The 24,383-nt window shown below is 55.2% G+C and overlaps 1 protein-coding gene across 3 annotated transcripts in view; it reads left to right on the top strand.

The window, feature by feature from the left end:
- Positions 1–2,491: 2,491 nt before the first annotated feature.
- Positions 2,492–24,383, top strand: part of PRIMA1 (proline rich membrane anchor 1) — a 62,072-nt gene continuing 40,180 nt past the window's right edge. For all 3 annotated transcript variants that reach the window (XR_003969672.1, XM_030319858.1, XM_030319860.1), the window contains exons 1-3: positions 2,492–2,538; positions 3,215–3,339; positions 10,420–10,555. Coding sequence is in view for 2 of the 3 variants with exons in the window: in XM_030319858.1 (XP_030175718.1) it covers positions 3,247–3,339; positions 10,420–10,555 (229 nt within the window). In the remaining variant the exon portion in view is untranslated. The remainder of the gene's footprint in view (positions 2,539–3,214; positions 3,340–10,419; positions 10,556–24,383) is intronic.

The raw sequence follows: 24,383 nt of genomic DNA, 5'->3' as shown, positions 1-24,383 counted from the left end.
TTCTTTGCCATGAGGCTGTGATGCTCCACAGTGTTAGGAAGGCCAGGAGGTTACGGGCCCAGAGGTACACAGAGAGGGCCGAGCACAGGAGTCCTGAAGACCAGAATGTATAATGCAGACCTTCCAACATATAAAACCTGCCCAGGTCCTTCCAAAGAACGGGACGACTGCCTGGGGCTCAGTCCTTCTCAATCCCAGGTGAGCAGCTGTGTGAGCCCGGACAAGTTCCTCACGTCTCTGAACCTGTCGAATGGAGCAATTACCTTCACCTCGAAGAGTTGTGAGAACGGCATTAAATGTGATACGAAGAACGTTTTTTAAGTGGTAAAGAGCTCCGTGTACAAACATGACAGGTTGCTGTCACATCGAAGGACTGGAATCACCAACTGAACAAAATACCCTGACTGGCTTAAGTAGAAAGGCATTAGCATAATCAATGTTGTTTTGACCTCAGCTGATGAATAGTGGCTCAATTTTGTGACTCATCCTTCTGCTTCAAACTATTAGTGAGAGAAAGTCACCTGGGAAGCCCCCTCTTTCAATATTTTCTTACCATCCCTCCTCCCTTCATGGTTGTCGCACAGGACAGCACCAATATCTCGCTTGTGCCCTGGTGTATACCCCTCCTCAAATGCTCCGTCTGACCTTAGTAGGCACTCAAAGACACTGTGTATGGAATGGATGAATGAGTGAGTGCATGAATGAATGAGTGAATGCACAAGTATCTCCACCGCTTTGCCCAAGGGATTCCCAACACTTGAAATACTCTCCCATTCCCAGAGGCCATTTTCCTCTGGAAGCCTCGACTGCCTTCTGCCTCATCCACATTCCTCTACCCCTGCTTACAGCAGACCCCCTCTTGCACCACAGCTGGAGGGCAGAATGGCTGATTTCATGATCTGTCTCCTTGACTGCACCCCAGGCTCGCAGGGGGGGGGGGAGGCACAGAGTCCCATTCACGTTTCTCCCCCCATGTCTCCTTGGTTCAGATGTGGCTCTAAAGAGTTTACCCGGAGAATAGTCTTGGGTGAGCACTCTGCATGCAAGAGGTCCCTAGAAAACTGGTCGGAAAACTGGTCTGCAGGGCAGTTTATACTCGGAGTGGGTGTCTATATGGGGTGATGCAGGGTGCCCACAGAGACTGTGAGAAGGAACTGAGTGAATGTTTCTTCAGTGAGTCAACTACAGTGTCTGACTCTCCACTCTTAGTCCTGGGCTCTTGGTTCCCTCCTTCCCCCCACCTAAGAATAGGATTGTCCACGCTTTGGGGGACCTTCTGGAAGGCCATCCATCAAAGCGCTTCCCAAGTGCTTACACGGGATAAACAGAGCGGCTGCGCGTACTTGCGGTGCGGTCTGGGAGGCCGGGGGCAGCGGGTTTGAACGAAACGTGGCAGGCTACTTCGCGACCGACTTGTTGATAATCTTGCCTCCAACAGAGGAGTTGGAGACGGTTGAGGAAAAGCAGTGGTGGAGAGGTCCTCCCCAGGGCCGCAGGCAACTCCCTCCAAGACGCAGCGTGTGGTTGGAGAGGTCCCTGCACTGAGACTGCAGAAGGGACAACAGGGCCCTTGGCCCCGGGAGGGCCGGCTTGCCCCTTCCAGCCACGACACCCAGGGGACACCGCCGTTCCGAATGGGGCGGGGGAGGGGAGACAGTCCGCAAGGACGGAGCGCAGGAAGGGGTCTCCGCGAGTCAGTCCTTGCCCCCTTCCCGCCGCCCCGGAGAAACTCGGGGGAAGGGCGGGCGTGGAGCCAGACCCCCTGGGGCCGGGAGTCCTCTTCCTCGCGGGTGAATAAATAAATTATTAAGCTCCCAATACACAATAGCCTCGCTAGATGGAGACGAGGAATCACTGCAGCGGCGCTGGCGGCGACGGCGGGGAGCGCGGGCGGGAGCGCAGCTCCGGGCGGGAGGCGGGCGAGGCTCTGGCGAGGCTCACGTCTGTTTTCCTTTTTCGTGCATTATTTATTTCGCCTCCGCCCGCGGCCCTGCTGCCCGAGCGGGCGCACCCGGGCAGCGCCTCCCGCGGGCCGGCGTGACGGACGAGGACGGCTCCGGCACCCCGCGCCCGGGCAGCCGCGCGGCGCCACCGGGAAGGGCGGGGATCCGGGAGGCTCGCGCCGCCCGCTCCCGGCGGCTCGGAGGAGACTTTCCCGCCCTCCCTCCGCCTCGGCAGCCCGCCCCGGCCCCGGGCGCGGGGTGCCGCCTCCCGACCCGCGCGCGGCCGGGAGCAGCGGAGCCGCGCCCGCGCCCCGCGCGAGCGCGCGGCGCCCGGCCCCCGCTCGGCAGCCCGCGAGGCCCCAGCCGCGCGCAAACTTTTGCTCCAGTGCCCGGCGCTCCTCCCCGGCACGTGAAGCCCCCAGGCGCCCGCGCAGTCGCCAGGGTGAGGACCGAGCCCCGCCTAGAGGGCGGGGGACCGGGGAGGCGGCTGGCTTTAAATGGGGGCCGTCCGGCGGCTCGGGGACAGTCTGCCGCGGGGGGAACGCGGACCTCCCTTCCCCGCGCCGAGGATCTGCTGGGGCCGCCGCCAGGCAAGGTGGCGTGAGGCACTGGAGGGGTGCGGGCGGAGAGGGAGGCCGGAGGGAGGCTCACGCCCTGAAGCGGGAGGCCCGGGCTGGGGAGAGCGCGCGAGGGCGAACGGGGTGCGCACGGAGGTGCCTATGTTGCAGTGTGCGCAGTGGGGGCCGGCGGGGCAGGGAGGGTGCACGCAGCGTGTGATTTCCCGGTGTTGTGCATGCAGGGTCAGCGAGTGTGCAGGCATGAGTCGGTGGGTGTGCACAGCCGTATCTGTGGGTGTGCAGGCAGGGTGAGCGGTGCCCGCCGGGTTTGAAGTGTGCTCACAGTGGGAGTGAGTTGTGCCTGGCTGGGGAGGTTTCTGGGGAGATGCACTGGGCTAGGTTAAGTGTGCTTGGCTGTTTCTGGAGGTGTGCATGGAGCTAAAGTGTGCACGCAGGATTCTGGGGGTGTGCACGGGGCCAAGGTATACACAGAGGGTTCTGGGGGTGTGCGCCAGGACAGAGTGTTCTGGGATGCCGGCTTCTGTGAGTGTGCACGAAGGGTCAGCGAATGTGCAAGCTGGAGTGAAGGGGCAGGCTTGGTTTATGAGGGTGCCCCAGGGTGCCCGCCCAACCGGGACTGCTACGTGTGCGGGTGCGCGCGGGAGACGGTGCCCGCGCGGCCTCCGCCTGACCAGGGCTTTGCTCCCCTGACAGTTCGCCCGAGTGCGCGGGTGCCGCGGGCCGAGATGCTCCTCCGGGACTTGGTGCTGCGCCGTGGCTGCTGCTGGCCCTCTCTGCTGCTGCACTGCGCGCTCCACCCGCTCTGGGGCTTCGTGCAGGTGAGCGGCGGAAGGGGGTTGTGGGCTACCAGGCAGGGAGGTGCGGGCTCCGCGGGCTGGACCGGGGTGGGGTGGGGGGTGGCACTGTTTCCTGCAGGCGCCCTCTGGTTGCCCCCGGGGAGAGTTTAGGAAAAGAAGAGGTACAAGCCCTCCCGCTCTCCCCAGCCCTCCACACTCTTGCCGTGAAAAGATGGGCAAAACTCCAGGGGAGGCCTCAGTCCTGGCGCGCTAAGGCCTGCAGGACAGGCCTGGGAACAGAAAGGGCTTGGGAGTGCCTTCTTGATGACCACATTCTGTTGCAGAAATTCGGGAAAAGAAACCGTAGAGCGCTAGCACACTTACAAAGAAAATGGTCCCAACAATATACATTCTTATTTCCCACCAGAATCACTAGTAAACTTCCACTCGGGCTTTTACACTGGAATTGACACAGCAGAGGCTGTGCTACTTGTAGGCGGCGGAGTTGGAGAAGTGCAGGGATGGTGCCCGGTGGCCACTGGTGGGGATGGAGGAAGGAGCTGTCTGTAAGGACTGCCTGGGGCTGGAGTCCTCACCCTGGGCCCCCCTAGACCCCCAGGGCAGAGGCCAGGAGGCCAGCAGGTGGAGTTCTGTCAGTTGGGGTCAGGGAGAGGGTTAGATGGCATGGCCCCTAGTACCTCCCAGGATGCCCACGGTCAGTGGTACGGTGGAGTGGTGAAGTGGACTTTGGTGTCAGCGCTGAATTTGGAGCCCCGGCTCTGGCCCTGGCCGGCTCAGGACCTCAGGCAATGCCTGTCGGGGGCCTCGGTTTCTTGTTCCTCTCTGTGCTGTTACAAGACTTGGATGAGATCAAGCGAGTAAAGATCGCTTAAAGCTGTGCCTGGACCATAATCAACACTAAACGGTAGCTGCTGCGAGTAATTGATACTAGTAATGGTAATGCTGCTCTTCCGTCTGCATGGCCGGGCACTCTGTTGATCACGACAGAGTCTGTTGGAGATTTTTGAATTCTCAGTGGCTCAGCAGGCGCTGGAGGGCATTTTTATTGTTTTGAGCATTGAACCGCCCAACCCTGGGGTCTTGCGTCGTCATGTTCTTCTGGTGGCATTTTGGGGGTCGAGGATCGTTCGGATGCTTGCCCTGAACAGGGAGGGAGAAATCAAAGAAAAGAGGATAGGGGGAGACCCCTTGCCAGTGTGCCGCGGTCCGTGAGCTGTCCCGAGTGATGGGGCCCCCCTGGGAACCAGCTGTCGTCTGTCCCGCTCAGATGGTGGCCTGGGTAATTATTGGGGAGCACCAGGGGTTCTCATGCTGGAAGGAGCGTGCTGGTTGAGCGGGTGGGTCAACCAGAGTCTGCCCCCCCACCCTCGGCACCAGGCTCATCTTCTCCGCTCTCTTGTCTGGCTTGCCTCTGTCTCCCTCACCATTGTTTTCCTTTTGGAATTGACAGCGTTGTTTAATGTGTGAAACAGCAGTTATTAAACTCAGCTGTGCCGCCTCGGGATTCAGGGTTTTGTCACTTGTAAACACTCGGGCGGTTTGGGACCAGCTTCCCTTGCTCAACTTTTAGTTGAACCTCAGATGTTAAGTTCACTGTGTTTTCATATTCGTTTGTTTACCGTTTTCCCTAACACTTTTTTTCAGCTGATATGTATAGACAGCCACATGATGATGTTGTCAGTCTCCAAGACTGGAATTTTGTGGTGTCGACTAGCAAGACTGAGGCAGTAGACCCCCTGTCTCCCCACCATTACCACCAAAAGAAATAATTTTGTGACAGCAGCTCAGTTTTTTTAACCACCTCTTTCAGCCAAGCCGTACTTACCCAGGCGTGTGTGTGTGTGTGTGTGCGCGCGCTTCAGATGCTGTTACTCAATACAAATCAATTTTTGTGAAAATCAATTAGAAAAGGAGTCCTCCAGACAAGTAAAATGGGTAAAATCTTGGCAGGAGGCTCTGGAAAAATTAATCTACAAATGATAAGGACCGAGAAGCCAGGGGAAGAGGGGCTTTAGAATGGATGGATCTGGTTGTCAAGCGGAAGAGCTGAATCCACGGGAACGGAGGGGAGAAGAGAAAAATACAAGTGCGCAAAGCCATGTATTTTCCTTTAAGTGGAGAGGTTAAAATCTGTCACATCATAGGAGTTCCTTGAATATAGAGAAAGAACTCAGAGCTATCTGTGTTTTCATAAGCATTTTGCCAGAAGAATCCCCCAAAGTTGTAAGCATTTGCGAGACGGAGACCGACATATCAAAGTGCTGTAATTAATAGGGTAATTGGTGAAGCAAGAGACCTGTGGTCCCCCCAAAGCACCAGGTTCCCACCTTGCAATCCGCCTGACGCCTCTGGCTGCCGCCCAGATGATAAGGAACTTAATCATTAAAGTCAGATGACATTTAAATTGCCACAAGGTTGGTGGGGGCATTCCCTAGCCTTTCCCCTTTCTTCTTTAATGTGTCTGGAATAGCGATTCTGAGCTTTTGTGATTTAGGGTTCTTCTAAGTTCACTTCCCGATGATTCCTTTTTTTTTTTGCAAGCAAAGAGGATGACAGGCTGGCAAATTTATTAGGTGTGACAGGAGTGTGTCTCATCAAGTTACTGTGGTGCTGGCCTGTCTCCATAAAAGATGCCAGAGCCATCATCTTTGTGGGCGTCCTCCAGGGAGACAGGCTCTGATCCGGGCCAGCGGGTCTCTGTGTGCTAAAGAGGAGCCACCAGCAAGGCTGAGCTCATTTCATCAGTAGCATTTATTGGGCACCTACTGTTTGCCAGGCCCTTTGTGAAGTGCGGGGGGCAGTCCCTGCCCTCATGGCACTGACAGTCTGGCACTGGAGAGATAATTAAGTAATAATGATAGGTAAGAGAACTCAGCGGGAGCAGACAGCTTGGAGATGAGACCCGATGGAGGGGTCAGAGAAGCCTGGCAGGTGGAGGGCTTCAGCTGAGGCATGAACAAGGACAAGATAGGAGCAGGATGCCGTGTGAAGGAAGCCTCCAGGCAGAGGGAATAACCCTGAGCCCAGAGGAGAGAATGGGGCACTGGAAGAACCTTGGGGAGGGGAGGGAAGTCCCAGGTAAGGCTACTATTGTAAGCCGCTAACCTAGTGTCTTACAGCTTGGACTTGATCCTGAGGGCCATGGGAGCTGTCGAAGGTTTTCAGCAAGAAATGACATAATCTCAGCCTGGCATTTTAGAAATCTTGGTCCAGCCCCACTGACAAGATAGATTTGGAGAGGTGGGGGTGAGGCAAGAGGCAAGGAGGCCGCGGAGGGGAGCAGTTGCCAGATTTAGCAGGTAAAATTGCAGGACATCCAGTTAAACTTGAATTTCAAATCAACAGTGGCTCGTGCTTTTAGTGTAAGTATATCCCATACGATATTTGGGACATACTTCTACTACAAATTGCTGTTTGTCGAAAAGTTCACAAGGTGTCCTATATTTTATCTCACAATCCTAAGTCAGAGGCAGGTGCTGCCCTGGGAAGATACGATGGTGTCCTGGTTTAGGGCAGTAGTAGTGGGAGTGGGGAGACATCGATGGAGTTAAGGGCTATTCAGGAGGTAACATCCACCGACCCGAAAAGCTGCGCTGATTGGCCGGGAGTGAGCGGGAACCAGCAACCACGGAGCACCGTGGCCCCCAAACCACAGTGGCAGGTACCAAATCCAGGTGACTGTGGGACTTACTGCCCCCAGCCCACTGTCCATGACAGCAGCATTGACAAGATTCTGGCCCCAGGGGAATGCTGCAGAGCAGGGGCAGGAAGGCAGGGGACAGCAAAACGGGACCAGAAGTGGTCACAGGAAGTAATGGTGTCAGCTTTTGTTCGGCGGGCTTTAGGCAGGTTGTTGACCTCCCTGGGCCTCTGCCCATTTTTAGTCAAGTCCAGCCAAGAGCAGGTGACCTCAGGGGTAAGTTTCTTCTCCTTGTGGGACTCCCCACGATTCAAAGCAAGCAAGCCAGGTGTTGAGACAAGTTCCCAGTGCTGAGATTGTTTTCTCTACTGGTCTAAACACAACAACCGCCAATCTGCAGAACCCCCGAGGGGACCCAGAGTTGGGGAACAGAAGAGATCTTGTGTTTCTCCACTGGTGGGCAGACCATCCCCCAACACATCTTTTCATTGTGCACCAACTGAATGCAGGGCCCTGTGAAATCTTAGTGCGTTACTTAGCCTTTCTGGGTCTGTCGTCCCTACCCGAGCCCCCGCCCCAGCATAAGCACGGATGACAATACTTGCCTCTCTCCGTGATCTTCATGAGAGTGAAACGAGAGCCTGTTTCCCATGGCTGACACACAGTAGGGCTCAGGAAGTCTCACTTGGTCAGGACTAATAAAGCACAGACCCACCCACCACCTGCCTGCCCCAAATGCTCAAGGCTCAGTGTGGGCAGCAGACGTTACCAAACAGTGGGGAAAGTGCCCAGAGAGAAGGGTTTACGTGGTGAAGAAGCTACCCTGGGCAGATGGACCTATTTTCTGGGGTGGGGGTGGGGGACGTGGCACTCAGGAAGTTGGCAAGTAACCAGTCAAGAGAGGCTCGGTAGCCACAGGCTTGCACTGGACCACACCCCAGTGAGGGGCCCCAAGTGGGGTCCACCCCCCAGGGAGAAGGACAGACAGCCAGACACCAAGGAACCATGGATTTTTTTTAAGTGCCATGCGTTCCTTTGTTCCCTCCCCCTTCAGCCTTGAAACTTGGCCCCGGCTCCCCCACTGATAATTTCATCGCATTAAACTCTCTTATACATCCATACCCTTATATCCTCTCACAGAAAAATGGGTCATCGTGTTGGGCTGGGTTAAGCAGACGTGCTCCTCTTGAACTCTTGCATAAATTGCCCCTCGGAGAGAGGGAGAGTAATTGCTTTAGCAGTGGCATTGCTTGACGTTTGCACACTGGTGGAATCCAGCAGAGGAACACCCTCGGAGGCCAGCATTGGCAGAATGGAGCCTTCGAGCAACCCCCGTGGTCTTAGAAGGTCTTAGAAGGTCGGAACCAAGAGGAGGGCAGCTCAATGGCCACGGGAGAGCTGACAGGTGCACTGGTGAAGCTGCTATGCTACGAGTTAGGCATCTCCATGGACTGACTAGGAGAGGCCCACCATCTGAGGATCTGCCCTTCCCGGCGGGCGATGAGATTGCCTTTGGAGTTTGAAACTCACTCCATGGCCCTCTGAAAGCATGCACCCTCTAAACGGTCGCAAGCAGCAGCTTCTTGGCCCGGTAGATATTAAGTTAGGGCTGTAAATCAGTCTACCTCCTGCTGCCATCCCCCAGTGGTCATTACCCAGCCTGTTCAAGGCCTCCAAGTGGGAAGGGAGTGTCGGAGCCCCGTGGGGTCTCTCTGCCGGGCCGGGGACACGCACAGAGGAGGAGGCTGCCTTGGGCCTCCAAAGGCCGCCTGCAAAATGCCTTTCCCGATGGCAGGCTGCATTGCAGGTGGCTGGTTGCAGAGAACCTGGGGTTTTGGGTTTCTACTCCCCTGAGATGACAGCCAGAGAAGTTACAGTGGGCTTCGTTGAGGTGAGGGTGACCGCCAACTCTTCCCTCCAGGCCGTTGAAGCCGCTTGTTCCCTGGGACGCACAGAGCCCGGGGGCTTATGGGTTAGGGCCCCTGCTGCAGGGAGGGACGCTGGCGGTGTGTCTAAGCCAGCAGTTCTCACGCGGGCTAAACAGTAGAAGTCTAGCCTGGGGGCATTAAACAAAATATCATGCCCAGCTCCACCACCCCCCCCCCCCCCCCCCCCCCCCCCCCCCCCCCACCACCTGCAAAAATTTTGATTTAACTGGTCTTGGGAAAGGCTCCGGCATGAGTTTTTTTGTTTTTTTTTTTTTTTAAAGCTGCCCGGGAGGTTCTAATGTGCCATCAGGGTTTGGAACTACTGGTCAAGCACAGCCCCCGTCCTTGTTTACAAGTGACGTAATGAAGGCTGGTGTGGAAAGAGTACAGACCAGGAGTCAAGAGCTATGGATTCTGGTCCAGTTTTTAATACTCATCCATTCATCCATCCGTCCATCCATCCATTCACCAAGTATTTACTGAATGCCAGGCATTCCCTTAGTGGCAGAAAATCCAAGGCCCAGCCGCCACCTCCATAGAGCTTATAGTCCGGTGGTGAAAACAGGTGGGAACCAGGCAATCACCCAAATGTAGATTTTTGCCCCACAGAGTGGAACCTGGTACCAGGAGAGCCTATAAAAGAAGAACTGACCTGGTCAGGCATGCTTTCCTGAGGAGGTGATAGCCACTCTGAGTAATGGACAAAGCAAGAGAAAAGTGTTGGAGAACATTCCGGGACACTGGAGCCGCATATGCAAAGTGGAGGGGGAGGGGCGATGCCTGGCCAGGGTCCAGGGAGTAGAAGAAGGGCATTGAAGGCAGAGCGGAAGCTGAGAGCATGGGGTGCGGTGGGGCTGGAAACGTTGTCAGGGGCCTCCTGAGCACGGCCCTGTGGCCACATGATCTCCTGAGCTGTGGGCAAGCACTCGGGGATTGCTGGGAGGATGTGGATGGTTTAGTCCTGTGTTTCCCACAAGACCCCTCCGGCTCTCTTGCTCACATGGCCTGGGAAGGTAGGCTTCCTTCCTCAAGATGGGGGCACCTTGGCCTGAGTTGACGGAGGAAGGCTGTCAGGAGCTGTGGACAGAGAGAAAGCGAGGGCTTCTGGAGACTGGAAGAACGGTTGGCTAGGGTTACTGAGGAGGTAAAATCAGTATCCTGTCACCACATGGTGTGGGAACCTTGGGCAGCCACTTCTCCTGCCTGGGTCTCGGTTTCCTCATTTGTACAGGAGGGAAATTCTGAGAGTTAACCATCAAATTCTTGTCGACCTCTCATTAATATCCAAGTTACTTGTCACGGCCTCAACGGGTCCCTGGCAGAGCTGAGAATAACACCTTGGTCTCTAAACCTGCCCGGCCAGCCTCCCACAACATCGTTCCCTTTGAGCCAAGCCCACGCCTTCATTCTTCCCCGAGGCGGTCTTCGGGGAGGATCCCGGGTTGCACCCTGGCTGGGATCGGGTGGCATGGGTCCATTTCCCTCCTGGTGGCCTCATTGTCTTCTCTCGGGCGCGTGTGCCCGTTTCTGCAGGTGACGCACGGTGAGCCCCAGAAGTCCTGCTCCAAGGTGACCGATAGCTGTCAACACATCTGCCAGTGCCGGCCCCCTCCCTTGCTGCCCCCACCGCCCCCGCCCCCACCGCCTCCCAGACTCCTCTCCGCCCCAGGTAAGTAAAGGTTTGTTTCTGGGGTTCTCTCTGTGTTTTCCGGGCCCAGAAAGGCCCCGGGAGAAGAGCAGAGGGCAGCCTTGCTTCCTTTGTAATTTTCCACTGGCCGAGCAGGAGGGAAGCCAAGGCCCAACTTTTCCCTGCAGTCTGCAGAACGCCTTTCCCACAGAATGTTCCTGCGGGATGGAGGAGGATGTCTCCATCGGTTAATCAGATAAAAGTCAATCTCCATTTGATGAGTAACTCGGCCTGGATTGTTCTGAAGGCCAGAGCTTGAGAGGGGTGCAGCCATGGGGCCAGTCTTAAATACCCTCCCCATGCGCATGCTTTCATGCCTCTATTTTAATTCGCGCTTGAGGAGGCGATTGGTTAGGAGCCCAAGCGGAGGCTCTGGGAGCGAACTTACACAGATGCCTGACAGCCAGTTGCAGCGAGTGCTGCTAGAAACCTCCCTTTCACTTGTTTGCCTTGATTTCATCTACGAACAGGTTGATTGCCTGGTCATTCAAACAAAGGAGGGTTTTTCTTTAGCCGGAAATGGCCTCATCCTGATTCTCAGGGGTTAAGTCTCCTGCCTACAATTGCTGGTTGAGAAGTTCACTAAACAGAGATTCTGCATCTTGGATGGATCACTCCACGTGCGGCCTCTAGACCACCTGTGATCGTGTGTGGCTCTCTCTCTCTCGCTGAACACATCTCCGTTGAGTTATTCGGGGCATATGTTAAATAACCTTGACGACGCTTATTCTCCGGTAGATGGTGTCTTCAGGCTCTCGGCGTCCAGACAGTGATGCAATGTTCTAGAGGATCTTTGCAGTTCAGATGCATTTCTGAGTTTGGTCTGCTAGGCCCTTACCTGTTCCCATTCTTCCGTGACACCTGTAGCCCGGTGCTTCTCTGAGTGTGGCCCTCAACGTCACCTGAAGCATTCCTTTTAAAGTGTAGCTCAGGACCCACTTCTAACCCACCCAGTCAGCCTTTGGGTGCGGCTTAGGAATTGGCATTATAACAAGTTCAGAGATGATCCAAATATAAGTTAAGGTTGAGAACCTTGGCCTACCGGGCTCTCTGCTCCAGGCCTCCGAAGGACCCTGTAGCCCAGCATGTTCACCTCCCTCTCTCTCCTGAGGGAGCCCCTGGGCTGTACCGGGGGGGCCCAGCCTCAGGCACCTGCCTCTGCAGATCACTCCCTTCCCCCTTTGCTTCCTTTGGAAGCCCTCCTCTTTCCACTTTTTGGGCAACGAGCCTATGCCATCTCCTGTGCAAGCCTATGCTTGCATCTGATTGGTCCACGTCCCCCAGCGGGGGTCCCTTCCATCCGCCCTGCTCTAACTGAGCCTCTGTGCCAGACACAGAGGTGAAAGACCATTCTGGTCTTCGGGGGTCTCTCAGCCTCAAAGAAGAGGCTCAAAAAGTGGCCTGAGAGAGCACAGGTAGCCTTCAAATCTTTGAGTAGTTGGGCCACAGTAGACAGTAACATTGACCTGAGTCTTAACATGGATAGGGTTGTTCTAAGTTGATAAGGAAGGTGTGGGGAAAAGACATCAGACAGAAGGAACAGCGTGGGCAGAAGGTTGGAGGCATGGCTTTGTGAGACTCAATCATGGGAGTCCCAAGCCCTTCGGTGGGTTGGAAGGAGTTGTCAAGGGGCGGAACGTGAAGGGCCTTGTGTGCCTGGCTGAGGAGATCACATTTCATCCTGTGAATTGTTGTTTGCCAAACATCATTCACCATATCCAAATACATCCTGTTATTTGCCTTAGTTTTTATTTCGTTAATGTTTATTTACTCTTGAGAGAGAGAGACAGAGAGAGACAGAGAGAGACAGAGCATGAGCAGAGGAGGGACAGAAAGAGAGGGAGACACTGAACCTGAAGCAGGCTTCAGGCTCTGAGCTGTCAGCACAGAGCCCGACATGGGGCTTGAACCCATGAACCATGAGATCGTGACCTGAGCCAAAGCCCGACACTTAACCGACTGAGCCACCCAGGCGCCCCTGCCTTAGTTTTTCTTTAAATAGATTCATTTTTTTTGTTTATATTAACCAATTTCCAAAAAAAAAAATCTTTATATAACTACTGAAATGAGTCAATGAAAAACCAGTATCATTGGCATAATTAGAGGGTGACCATAAAAATAAATGCAATGAACACAAAGCAGCGTTTCAGAGTTCTAGCTTGTTGTGGAAGGTTCCGAGCTCAAGGCTCTCCCTCTTCTTGTTTAAAGGGGAGAGGGTGCGCCTGGGTGGCTCAGTCAGTTAAGCATGAGACTCTTGGTTTCGGCTCAGCTCATGATCTCACAGTTTTGTGAGTTTGAGCCCCCCTTTGGGCTCAGTGCTGACAGCACAGAGCCTGTTTAGGATTCTCTGTCCCCTTCTCTCTCTCTGCCCTTCCCACTCTCACGCTGTCTCTGGCTCTTCCAAAATAAATAAATAAACTTTAAATACATTTAAAAAAATAAAAAGGGAGAGAAGCAAGTGGTAGTAAGATAGATGTCAGAGCTCGAGCAGGGACCGCGTGGAGATTTTTCTCTGTAAAGAAATCAGAAGGCTTGTAAGAGAACCCAAAGGGGCCTAAGTTTCTTGTTCTGTGTCTCAGTGTGTTGGCGTGCTGGGTCCACCTGCCATCTGCAGTCAGTTCACTTACCTGCAGGGACATGCACCCCACCCTTTAGAAAACTGCTGCGGGTAGCAGTCAGCCCACAGAGGTGTTAAGCGGGAAGGCGGCAGGATTCCGTATCGTCTTCTTCAGAAAGGTCAGCTTTCCCGACCATGTGGAGGGTGGCTTGGGGGGTGAGCTGCCGGACCGGAGTCGAGTGGGGAACTCGTTGGAGACCGCAAGCCCCAGACCACCCATCAGGGCCTGGAGCCAGGCTGGGAGCTGCAGAGAAGGGGAGCCAGGCAGAGAGTGCCTCGTGCGAGGCGAGAGAGGCCCCCTGGTGGGCTTTGGGCCTGAGGGCTTCTGGGGGCGAGGAGAGCAGATGCAGTCTGGTCCTGTGGCGGGGCTCTTTCAGTTACACATAGCTGGGATACCAAAACTGGGGAGAGAGATGTTAGTTTCTCAGTTCATGTGTCGGGACGTTCTAGAAGCAGGTCTTGTATGATGATAGCATTGGATCTCTGTCTCTGCCTCTCTGTCTTCTGATTTCTCCTGGGTTGCCTCTTCTCTCAGGCTGGCCCAGTGTCTGTGGCTCCAGGCTCTGGGATTCCATCACCCTTACAGTTAGTAATCTTCCTACAAGGGGAGCTTCACTTTCTGAATCCTTCAACTGAACTCCCGGGGCTGACTGTCATCGGACCAGCTTGGGTCACATGTCTGTCCTTGGACCAGTCAAGGTGGCCTCTGATGGGATGGAATAAGCTGATTGGTCAGGCCTGGGCCATGTGACCACCCTTGGCGTTGGCATGTAGGGATAGAGGTTAAAGGACAGATGGCTTTCCAAGGGAGGAGCTAGGTAGAGGGGCTGTATACAGCCCAAGGACGAGGATGTGGACCCTGGGCAGGTCAGACAGGGGAGGCACCCCATAGCCATGGCCTCCCTGAGGGCGTGCGAGGCAGATTAGACCAGTGGCAGAGAAAATATTCTGCACAATTCGCTCTGTCCTTGTCGAGCCAGCCTAGACCTTGCACACGGTGGTGCCCAGTAAATGTCAGGCACCTATAGAGCCACATTGCAACTTCAGCCTGTTCTGTAATCCCCAAGGGAGTCGCCTCTCCCAGCAGGCACGGGGCTTCAGAGCTATGAGGCTGCTGTTGTCATTTCGTTCAGTAGGCGTACATGGGGCTCAGCAGGGCTGGGCACTGTGCCAGCGGCTGGGGAGCCAGCGGAGAGCAAGAGAGGAGCCGTTCCTGCCCTCATGCAGCTCAGTTTGCAAGAGGTATTGGCAGGAGCGTCCTTTCCTGCTATCTTTCTGGAGACACTGCGTGTAGGCACGTGTCCCCTTTTGCCCGTCGGATGTGCCTTCCATCCCTTGTGCCGACACGGGCCTCTCCTTCACTGGCCAGCATTTGCCAAGCGCCTGCGATGGGCACGCTGGAGGCACACAGAGGTGCACAGGGACTTGTCCTCACCAGCAGGGGCTGGGAGGGAGCATCTGGGAAAGAATTCTCCAGTAGATGTTGGATGAGGTGGAGCAGAGGGAGGCCAGCCAGTCCGTGGAGGAGGGGGAGTGGCTGAAGCCCGGACTGCTGAAGGAATGTGTGTCTGTAGGAGTGGGGGTCTGGGGTAGAGGGAGAAAGAGGGAAGGGAGAAACCTCTGTGCGTCTTCAGGTAGACCTGTCCAGTCTCCCATGAAAGCGCCTGCCAGAAACGCGTATTGGAATTGTTGGATGTTCTCCATGTGGCCAGGCAGGCAGGCCTCCCTCTTCATCCAAACAGCACCCTGCTGCTCAAGGTGACCACCTTGTCATGTTTTGCCCAATCCTGTCCTGGTTTTACCCCCTGAAAATCCTATATCCCGTGAAAGCCGCCAGTCCTGGGCTAACCGGGACAGCTGGTCTCCCTTTTGCTGAGCCACTCTCGTCTGGCAAAGGCAAGGTGGTGTGTTTGGGTGTTGATGTGTTTGGTTTTGGCATGTTTGTTTTGTTTTGTTTTATCACGAAACTTTCAAGGACGCTGCCTCCCCCCCATCTCCATCTGGAACTCATTGCTCATGGGGGCAGCTCAGCTGTGCGTTCCTCTGTTGGGGGGGGGGGAGCCCAACCCTGTGCCACCCCTCCCAGCAGCCCTGAGAAGTCTGTTGAGTCCCACCTGTCACTGGAAAGGAGCGTGGAAAAGCATCTCCACTGTCTGCCCTTCGTTCCTCCGACTCTGCCTACGACCCTTTGCACTTAAAAGGGGCAGCTGGGGGGCGCCTGGGTGGCGCAGTCGGTTAAGCGTCCGACTTCAGCCAGGTCACGATCTCGCGGTCCGTGGGTTCGAGCCCCGCGTCGGGCTCTGGGCTGATGGCTCGGAGCCTGGAGCCTGTTTCCGATTCTGTGTCTCCCTCTCTCTGCCCCTCCCCCGTTCATGCTCTGTCTCTCTCTGTCCCAAAAATAAATAAACGTTGAAAAAAAAAAATTAAAAAAAAAAAAAAAAGGGGCAGCTGGACTTCGTAAACTTTTACAAGCTGTGGGCCAGAGGGAGGCTTGACCAGTGGTTCCCAAACATGAGTGTGGTCAGAATCCTCTGGAGGGCTTGTTTAAACCCAGGTTGCTGGAGCCGGTCCCCAGAATTCCTGATTAGGTGGGTCTGGGGTGGGGCCTGAGATTTGCCTCATTCCCACATTCTCAGCTGTTTCTCCTGCTGGCCCGGGTGCACACTCTTGAGAACCAGTGTCGGAGAGAATGGCAATCAGGGCAGGGAACCTTAGAGTCAGACCCAGCCCTTCCACTCCTCGCTCTGTGACCCTGGGCACATCCCATCCCTCTCAGAGCCTCAGTTCCCGCATCTGTAAAGTGGGGCTAGTGATACTTCCTGGAGAAGGCATTGCTGTGAAGGCTGGAAATTATATAGGCTGCACTTGGCAGAAGGTATGTGCTTGAAAAGCACTGTTACAGCCCAGTGACTCATAGCCTGGCTTTCCTGCCCTCCAGAACTGGTGGCAAATCCTTCTCATTAGCTAAGTGATTTGGGCAAGGTACCCTTTTTCTTTTTAATTTTTTAAAGTTTATTTACTTATTTTGAGAGAGAGAGAGAGAGAGAGAGAGCGCATGTGAGCAAGAAGGGGAGGGGCAGAGAGGGAGGGAGGGAGAGAGAGAGAATCCCAAGCAGGATCCCAAGAATCTGTCATCGCAGAACCCGATGTGGGGCTCGAACTCACGAACCGTGAGATCATGACCTGATCCAAAATCAGGAGTCGGACGCTTAACCAACTGAGCCACCCAGGCACCCCTGAATAAGGTATCCTTAACTGCTTGGGACCTCAACTTCTGCATCTGCGAAATGGGGCTAATGACGCTACCTGGGGCATGTGCGTGGTCGTGAGGCTTCGGTGACATGTGGTAACCACCTTGCGGAACCCAAGTAACACTCCATAAATGGAAGCTAATAAATAATACTGGACGTGCCTGGGTGGCTCAGTCGGTTACATGCCTGGCTCTTGGTTTCAGCTCAGGTCACGATCTCGAGGTTTTGTGAATTCGGGCCCCGCGTCGGGTTCTGTGCTGGCAGTGTGGAGCCTGCTTGGGATTCTCTCTCTCCCTCTCTCTCTGCCCCTCTACCACTCATGCTGTCTCTGTCTCTCTCTGTCGCTCAAAATAAATAAATAAACTTTAAAAAATAAAAAAAAATAATAATACTAACAGTAACAGTCATGATAATGAAAGGTCACTGGCCTCCAGGCTGGGCTGGTGCCTCTCTGTTGTCCAAGGGGCATCAGGTTAGAAGCTTGAGGATGAAGTTGGCTCTTGAAGGGTGTGTAGGCTCCCCTAGGTATTCGACAGGAAGGAAAAGGTTTCCAGAGAGTTCCGCCCATGCCCCTTGCCAGGTTCACAGTCAACCAGAGTCCTGGGTGTTTCCGGAAGGCGTGGGCAGGGGTGAATCCTGGCAAAGGTGACGGCGTGCTGGGGGCCTGAGCAGAAAGCCCACACGGCAGCCGCTGGAGTTCAGGACCTGGACTCACTTGGTGGATGTCGGCGATGCCCACTTGTCCCCGCGTGTGACTCAGACGGCGGAGGCCGCGGAAGGAGACGTGTACTAGCCCTCAAGGAAGAACACGGGCAGCCCTCCGTGCGACCTGCTTCTGAGGCTGATTGGGCCAAAAATAGCTGTGGCAGAACAGAGGCGGGCGCCTGCGTTTCCACAGTGCCTGTCTTCACGGAGTCGAGTCACCGATAGAGATTTTATTTTTGCATCTATTTTATTCTTAGAAAAACCAGAAGAGAGGTTAAGTGACTCCCCAGAGGTCACACAGCAGTGGTGGAGCTAGAATGGGGTCACCTGGTTCCCAGACCTGTGTGCCAAGGGCCAAGTTTTAACAAAGAGAAGCAAATGGGAGTGTGGGAGTTCTAGAATGCTTTTTTTTTTTTTTTTTTTCCCACTCACCCAGAACACTAGAAGGAAATCAGTGTTTGGTTCCCGGTGCTGAGGTGGAAGCTTGCTTTCCTCATCTCATTTACTCCTTAAACACTCTTTAGAGTAAGTGGTATCATCCCCAATTTCTGTGAGGAGCTTAGGGCTCAGAGAGGGTGAGTTACTTGTTCCAGGCTGCCCAGCTGGTAAGAAGGGGAGGTAATTCCTGCTTCCCGCTGCATCTTTTGCCCACCTCTGCCCCTCTGTGGCTGACCGTCAGGGTCAAGACCCCCTTTCCTTTCCTTGATCGGGCCTTACTCCCTCCTGTCTCAGAGTCTTTGCATATGTGAGTCCTTCTGTTCCAGGCTCCCCCTCAAAGTGGTTGACCTTAACTCCTGCAGACCTCGGCCCAGGAAAATCCTCCCTGACCTCCACAGAGGTCACACCATTCCCAGGTCCATCTATGGCCAAGGAACAAATCACCCCAACAGTTAGTGTTTAAAAGCACAACACGTGCATCGTCCTTTCCTCTCACGGTGACGGGGTTGACGGGGCTCCACCAGGAGGCTCTCGCCTGAGGTCCTTCCTGTGATTTCAGTCCCTTGGCTGGGGCTGGATCCATCTTGACGGCCTCGCTGCTCATGTCTGGTGGTTGGTTCCGGCTGGTGGTTGGGTCCCCAGCTCACCGTGTCCACCTCCAGACATTTTTGAGCAGAGGTGCGGTGTGGCCTCTGCAGAGACCAGTTCCCTAGTGAGGAGGCTGTCCTTGGGTCCAGGCCAGAACCGGTGGGGGGGGGGGGCTGGATGTGGGGGCGATGGTGAGTGGCAGTCTTAAGCCCCGGTCCAATTTAAGATGGTTTTGGAGGACGGGGCGATAGGACTCGCCTGGTGGCCGTGGTTGTAGGGGAGGATCGGGGCCAGGGATTCTGCTGGGTTTTGTCGATGAAGGAGCAGAGAAGCCACAGGACGTCACCCACACTGCCCCCTCTCCTTGGTGCTCAGGACGTTGGTGATCTCACCAGTGGGGTCGTCGAGCAGACTCATACGGTGCCACGCAGGGGTCGGCGGAGGCTCCGATGTCCCGCAGCGTGTTTCAACAGCTGCCGTTTTAAGGACACAACCTCTGGGGCTTTAGCACAAGTCCAGGGGTTAACGACACTTCATTGCTATAAAGAAGCCAACGAGAGTTTCTTCTTGGTGGTAAGGAGTTTGGGGCAAGTGGAGGAGGAGGCCCTCAGAGGCCTCTAAAGCCGAGCGTGGGTGCCCCAGGTGAGGCCGACCCCTGGGACCGGCCTTCTCCACAGGCTCCTTACGAGAGCATGGCTGCCATGGTGCTGTCCTTGCCAAGAGTGAGACCTGATGAGGGACCGGAGGCGTCATCTAGGGCCCATGTCGCTTTGCACGTGTTTCGCTTCATGGCTGCATTGGCGAAGCTGGTCTTCACTGTCACATGCCTTTGGACCCGCATTCATCCAATTTGTGGGAGACGGTTTCCATCCTGTCACCTGTGAGGCACTTGCAGGCTTGCGCATAGGAGGACCGGGGGGCTGGGCCTGGCTCTGGCCCTTAACAGCCATGCACTGGTCACTCAGCACCTCTCTGAGCTTTATGCTTATCTCCCTCCAAAAGTGGCTGTGGAAGTGGAAATAACATGTGAGGGCCTCGCCTCGCCTCTGGCACATTCTCACTCTTAGTAGATAGGACCTCTTAGTCAACATAATCCTGGCTTGAGCAAATCTCGTATCCAAACTGGCCTTGGCTCCCCCATCCATGAAATGGGCTGGCTCCGTCTCGCATCCCACTCTGTGCTGAGCACAGTGCGTGCGTGAGCCTGATTTTTGTCTCTGGACGTGAGCGTCTGGTATCCGGAAGAGCTCTAAGAGTTGCTGGCTCTTTCTTTTAAGTGATTTTATTTTTTTTTAAGTACTGAATTTTCTTCTCCCAATTCAATAAATGGAATTGTCTTCCATTTATTTGTTTGTATCCAGCAAATAAAATATTACACATTTATGTGGACTCTAATTTAGTCAACCAACCTTTGTTTGTTGATTTACTGAGCAAACCGAGTGCCAAGAGGTTGTGCCTTGGCAGGTCCTGGGGCTGCAGAGATGAATTACCCACAGCCCTGCGCCTCCAGTTGGATGCCGGAGCTTTGGCTGCTGGGAGGTGTTGGCATCACCTGGGAGTGTTAAAAATGACTGATGCTCGGGCCGAGCCTGGAGGGAGGTGGTTCTTGTCTGAATCGAGGTTGAGACCCTTGGCTGGAACCAGAGGCATGAGGCAGGAAGGGCTCTGTGCCAAAAGGAGAGGAACAGGTGTGTGCAATGGAGTTAGGGGCTGGAAGGCCGGTGAAACTTGCACACGAGTGAGCGACCTCCCAGCGCCACCATAGGCGCTGGGATGTCCCCAGAGTCAAGGCCAAACTGGACTCTGGGGACATCCAAGAATCCGGGATCTTAGGAGGGGTCGACTCGGCACAGGGGTGGAGATGGGGAAATATACATGTTGGCCAGTGCTCGCTTCCGGCCCCGACGTGGACCTCCAGGGTGCTCTAGATTCATATAATATAAAGTTCACCATTTTACAACATACGGTCAGTGCTGTTTTTAATATAGTCACGAGGCTGTGCAGCCATCACCCCCTATCTAATTGCAGAGCATTTTCATCACCCCACAAGGAAACCCCAAACCTCCTAAGACAGTCCCCCTCCCAGTCCCTATTCTGGACATTTCACATAAACCTGGGTGCCTCGGTTTCCTCGTCTCCTAGCAGGGATGAAGCCTCCTTCCTCAGGGTGGTTGTGAGGAGGAATCCAGACACTGTGTGCGGGCTCAGCCCCCTGCCTGGCGCAGGGCAGGTGTTCGGAGAGTGTGGCCTCCATAATGGAAAGGGATCCTGCAGGCTGAAAGGCCCCGTCTGCTGCATTGGGATCAAAAGCTGGTTCTGGCTAATTCTGGCCTCGTGTGGACCTCGTGGGGCCCTTGAGTGGGTCGGCCAGGCTTGTATGCAACCATGGTTAAAACAGTGCCAGCCCCAGGTGATCACCCTGTCAATGTTAGCGACTTCATATTATGGCAGAATTCATATAGGATGTCTCACTTGTGTCCGGGACAAAGCAGCCATTCTGACCTATTAACTTTCGGGTCCGACCCCCGAGAACCAGGACTATTGAATTCATCTTCATCCGCTGAGACAGCTCAGAGCCTGACGCAGGGAAGGTGCACACTGAGTGTTTGAATAAATGAATGCGTGCGTGACTGGCATGAAGACAGAAGATAAACTCTCCAGGAGCAAGAGGGTTGAGGGGGGACTAACAGTTTTGAGCATGCCATTTGCCAGGGAGCATCTGGGACCGTGTCTTAGTTCGGGCTCCAGAAATAGATACTGAGACAAGAATTCGGGTACAGGTGGCTATTTGGGAGTTGAGCCCAGAAAACACCCATAAGGAGTGGGGGAGGGAGACAGGGCAAAGGGTGATGTCAAGACAGTTATCCCTGTGGGCAGCCCGAGGGAGCTCAGTCCTGCTGGGGAGCTCTGGGAAATGGTGTAGGACAGCACCTAAGAGGGACCCGACCTGAGGGCCGAGGTTAAGAGCTGATCCCGGAGGGAGTGGTTCCTTGGCAGTTGGAGCCGAGTCAGTGAGCCCTGGAAGGACACCAGTATCCGCTACAGGCTGTGACCTTATTCCCCTCTTCTTGCCATGGGTGGCCTCGCCCCTGGCCAGACCCAGATGGGTCTATGCCTTCCAGGAGTCCGCACCCCACTTTCCCACAGATGAAAGCACATCAGTGCTCATTGGGATACCTAATTTACATATTTAAAGAGCCGTAAATCATTCACTGCTCGTTTACTCATTCAACAAATATGTGTAGATGTCTCCATCGCGGTCAGAGCACGACTCAGTGGGTAGGGCAGGGAGAGCCCATAGGGAAGGTTCCTGGGGGGAGATCGGGGTTCCGTTTTTTCTCACGTGGAATGTGGGATGCGTGTGGAGGGCTCGAGGAGGCAGAACACGGGAATTGCGGACAAAACGGAGCGCCAAGAATCCCCAAGCAGTCAGGCTGAGTGGAAAGTGTCCCACCCGGAGCAGGTGTCCAGCAGGAGGCGGTGGGGGCGGAGCTGAGGGGGAATGATTGGCCGGGTGAAGGCTGGGCGCAGAAGTGGGGAAGAGCGGCGTGCTCCTGGCAGAAAGTTTGGCAGGGCCAAAGGATTGGAGGCCACAGAGAGTCTGTCCATCCCAGGACTGCAAATGCGCACAGGGCTCGAGAGAGAAGCCAGAGGAAGATGGGCAAGGCACAGCATGAACAAGTCCTGGACTTGAACCTCAGGCAGTGCAGAGCCCTGGACGGTGTGCGTGGAGAGTTACCAGCTGAGGAGCCTTCAGACAGCCCCGGTGAGGAGCTAAGTGGCAGGGACGGAAGACAGGAAGCAGGCAGGAGACGGTGGCCCAGGGGGAAGAGTGATGGTCTGGGTCAGGTGGCAGCGGTGAGCAAGGGGGTCCGGGGCTTGAGAAACTTCTGGACTAGCGACCCACATTTGTCCAGGATGAGCGGAAAGGAAGACTCCTGGATGACACTATCTGATCAGATGCCTCTCACGGAGACCGGACACAGAGGGGGAGTGTTCCAAGGGCTTAGCAGGTCCAGATTTTGTCACGTGGTGTTGGAGGTGACCTGTGATAGGAGGACGCAGTCGGCTGGTGGGTCTGGAGTTGAGGGCGAGGCCTGAGCTGGCCCTAAGGGGGAGGGGGTGGGGGCAGTGACACTGAAGCCACCAGAGGTCACCCAGAGAGAGAGTGGGGAAGACAGAGCCTGAGGTTCGGGAGGAAGAGGCTCCTGAGAAAGGGTAGCTAGAGAGAGGGGAAGAGAAAGACCGGAAGAGGTGACTCGAGAGGAGGGAAGGAGCCAGGGCTTGGAAGAGTTCACAGGATTAGTAACCAAACACTGTCTACCCTCCCCATCCACTTCTCTGTGCCTCCAGAGTAGAGAATGATGGAGTTTAAGGACTTAGAGCTCAAACAGGTGGGTGGCTCCCACTTGGGGACCATGGGGAAGCAGGTGGGGATATAAACCAGCATCCTTCAGGGGGCCCCCAGGAAGGCGTTGGAGCTCACTGTGGGCCTGGAAGGTGGGGAGAGGTCCGACTGGCCTCCCAGAGTGGGAAGGCCATGAAGAGGGTAAGGGAACCAGCTGCACGTGACTGGGAGCAACCAAGGGCCCCCAGTGGAGGTGTGGGTTGTCTCAGGAGTGTGTGCCGAGGCAGGGCGGGGGGGCAGGGGTCAGAGGCTGAGTTTCCGAGACTCTGAGAGGGAAGCTGGGGGAGGTGATCACAGGGCAGGCAGACCTTTATTCATTCAAACATTTCTCGACCGTTCCTACGTTCTGGGGGCTTGGGGTACACCGCAGAACAAAATAGATGCAGAGCAGAGCAAAGCGAATAGGATACACCTGTGAGCTGCATGGTGTGCTAGAAGCAGCAGGGGCTGGGGAGCTGGGGAGTGAAATAGAGCAAGTCGGGGCTGGGCCGGGGCGATCTGAACAGAGGGTGGCATTGGAGGAAAGCCTCACGGTCAGTGAGGGAATGGAGCTCGTTGGCCCCCGGGAGCCTGTCCAGGCGGAGAGCACAGCCAGGCTGGGGCCTGGGTCAGGGACTCGCCCCGGAGAGGTTGAGAAGCAGCCAGGGGCCCGTGTGGCTGGAGCAGAGTCAAGGGAAGGAGCTAAGAAATGGAAGTGAGGAGAAGCAGAGTGGATCATGTACAGGCCCACCGCGAGGGTGTCATCGGCACTGGGAGTGAAATGCGGGGCCAAGCAGGGCGTAGAGGAGGGGCGTGATCGGACTTGTTCCTGATAGGATTGCTCTGGCTGCTGTGTAGACCAGACCACGGGGGTCGGGATGGAAGCAGGGGGAGCAGTTTGGAGTCCTGTTGCAGCCATCCAGGTGAAAGGTGATGGCCACTGGGAACGGAGGGCACCAATAGGTGGTGAAAATGGTCACATTCCGGATGGGAGCCCACTGTGTTTCTGAATAAGCCAGGTTCCGAAGCGCTGCGTCCTGGGGGCCCAGGACAAGGAGCAGAGAGGGAAGGCTGGACCCTGTAGTTGCTCCAAAGCAAGTGGCCACAGTGGACTCTTCTCTGGAGCGGCCCCAGCGATGGTAGGCTGGGGCTGTCCTCGAGTCAGGACTGAGCCATTTGGTTTCGTGTCCCAGACAGCCGCTTGACATCTCTGATTCTACCCTGATTCCCGGGGTTCTGACGAAGTGGCCTCGTGAGTGGCCTGGTGTTGGTCTAATTAAAAGGGGAAATGACTTCTGCACCTGCTGTTTGGGGGGACTCTATCACCCAGTGCTTCCAAGAGGGGAGCCCAGAGTCCTTCATCGCTGTCATGGGTGCTGGGACCAGGCTCTGCAGCCTGGATCCACTCTGGGTCTGCCCTCACAGGGCCCCAGGACTGGTGTTTCGAAAACTGCCTCCATACTGGCACCCAGGCCTGGCCCAGGGCAGAGGTCCACCATGGAGGGACCGTCATGGGGGTTCTTCCTGTGGCTATGGGAAGAGAGTCGAAACATGGGGACAGTTTCTCTGAAGTAAGTCAATGCTGACAAATGACAGTAACAATGAAGAGGCTAACTATGGTCAGAAGCAAGAAGCCAGTCTTGGTTTCTGCTAAAAAAAAAAAAAAAAGTTCACAACACCAAACTCTTCTAACTTTGTTAGTCGAGAAGCAAATGAAACTAGAATTTGGATGCCCGGAGGGAGACCACTGCAGGTGTTCAAGAGGACCATTCACTCACTCACACACTCGTTCACTCAACAAATCACCTCCTGAACATTTACTCT

This window comes from Lynx canadensis, chromosome B3 (assembly GCF_007474595.2).
Source record: "Lynx canadensis isolate LIC74 chromosome B3, mLynCan4.pri.v2, whole genome shotgun sequence".
Lineage (NCBI taxonomy): Eukaryota > Metazoa > Chordata > Mammalia > Carnivora > Felidae > Lynx > Lynx canadensis.
Note: the sequence above shows the minus strand (reverse complement) of the source record. Positions and strands in the feature narration are given on the sequence as shown.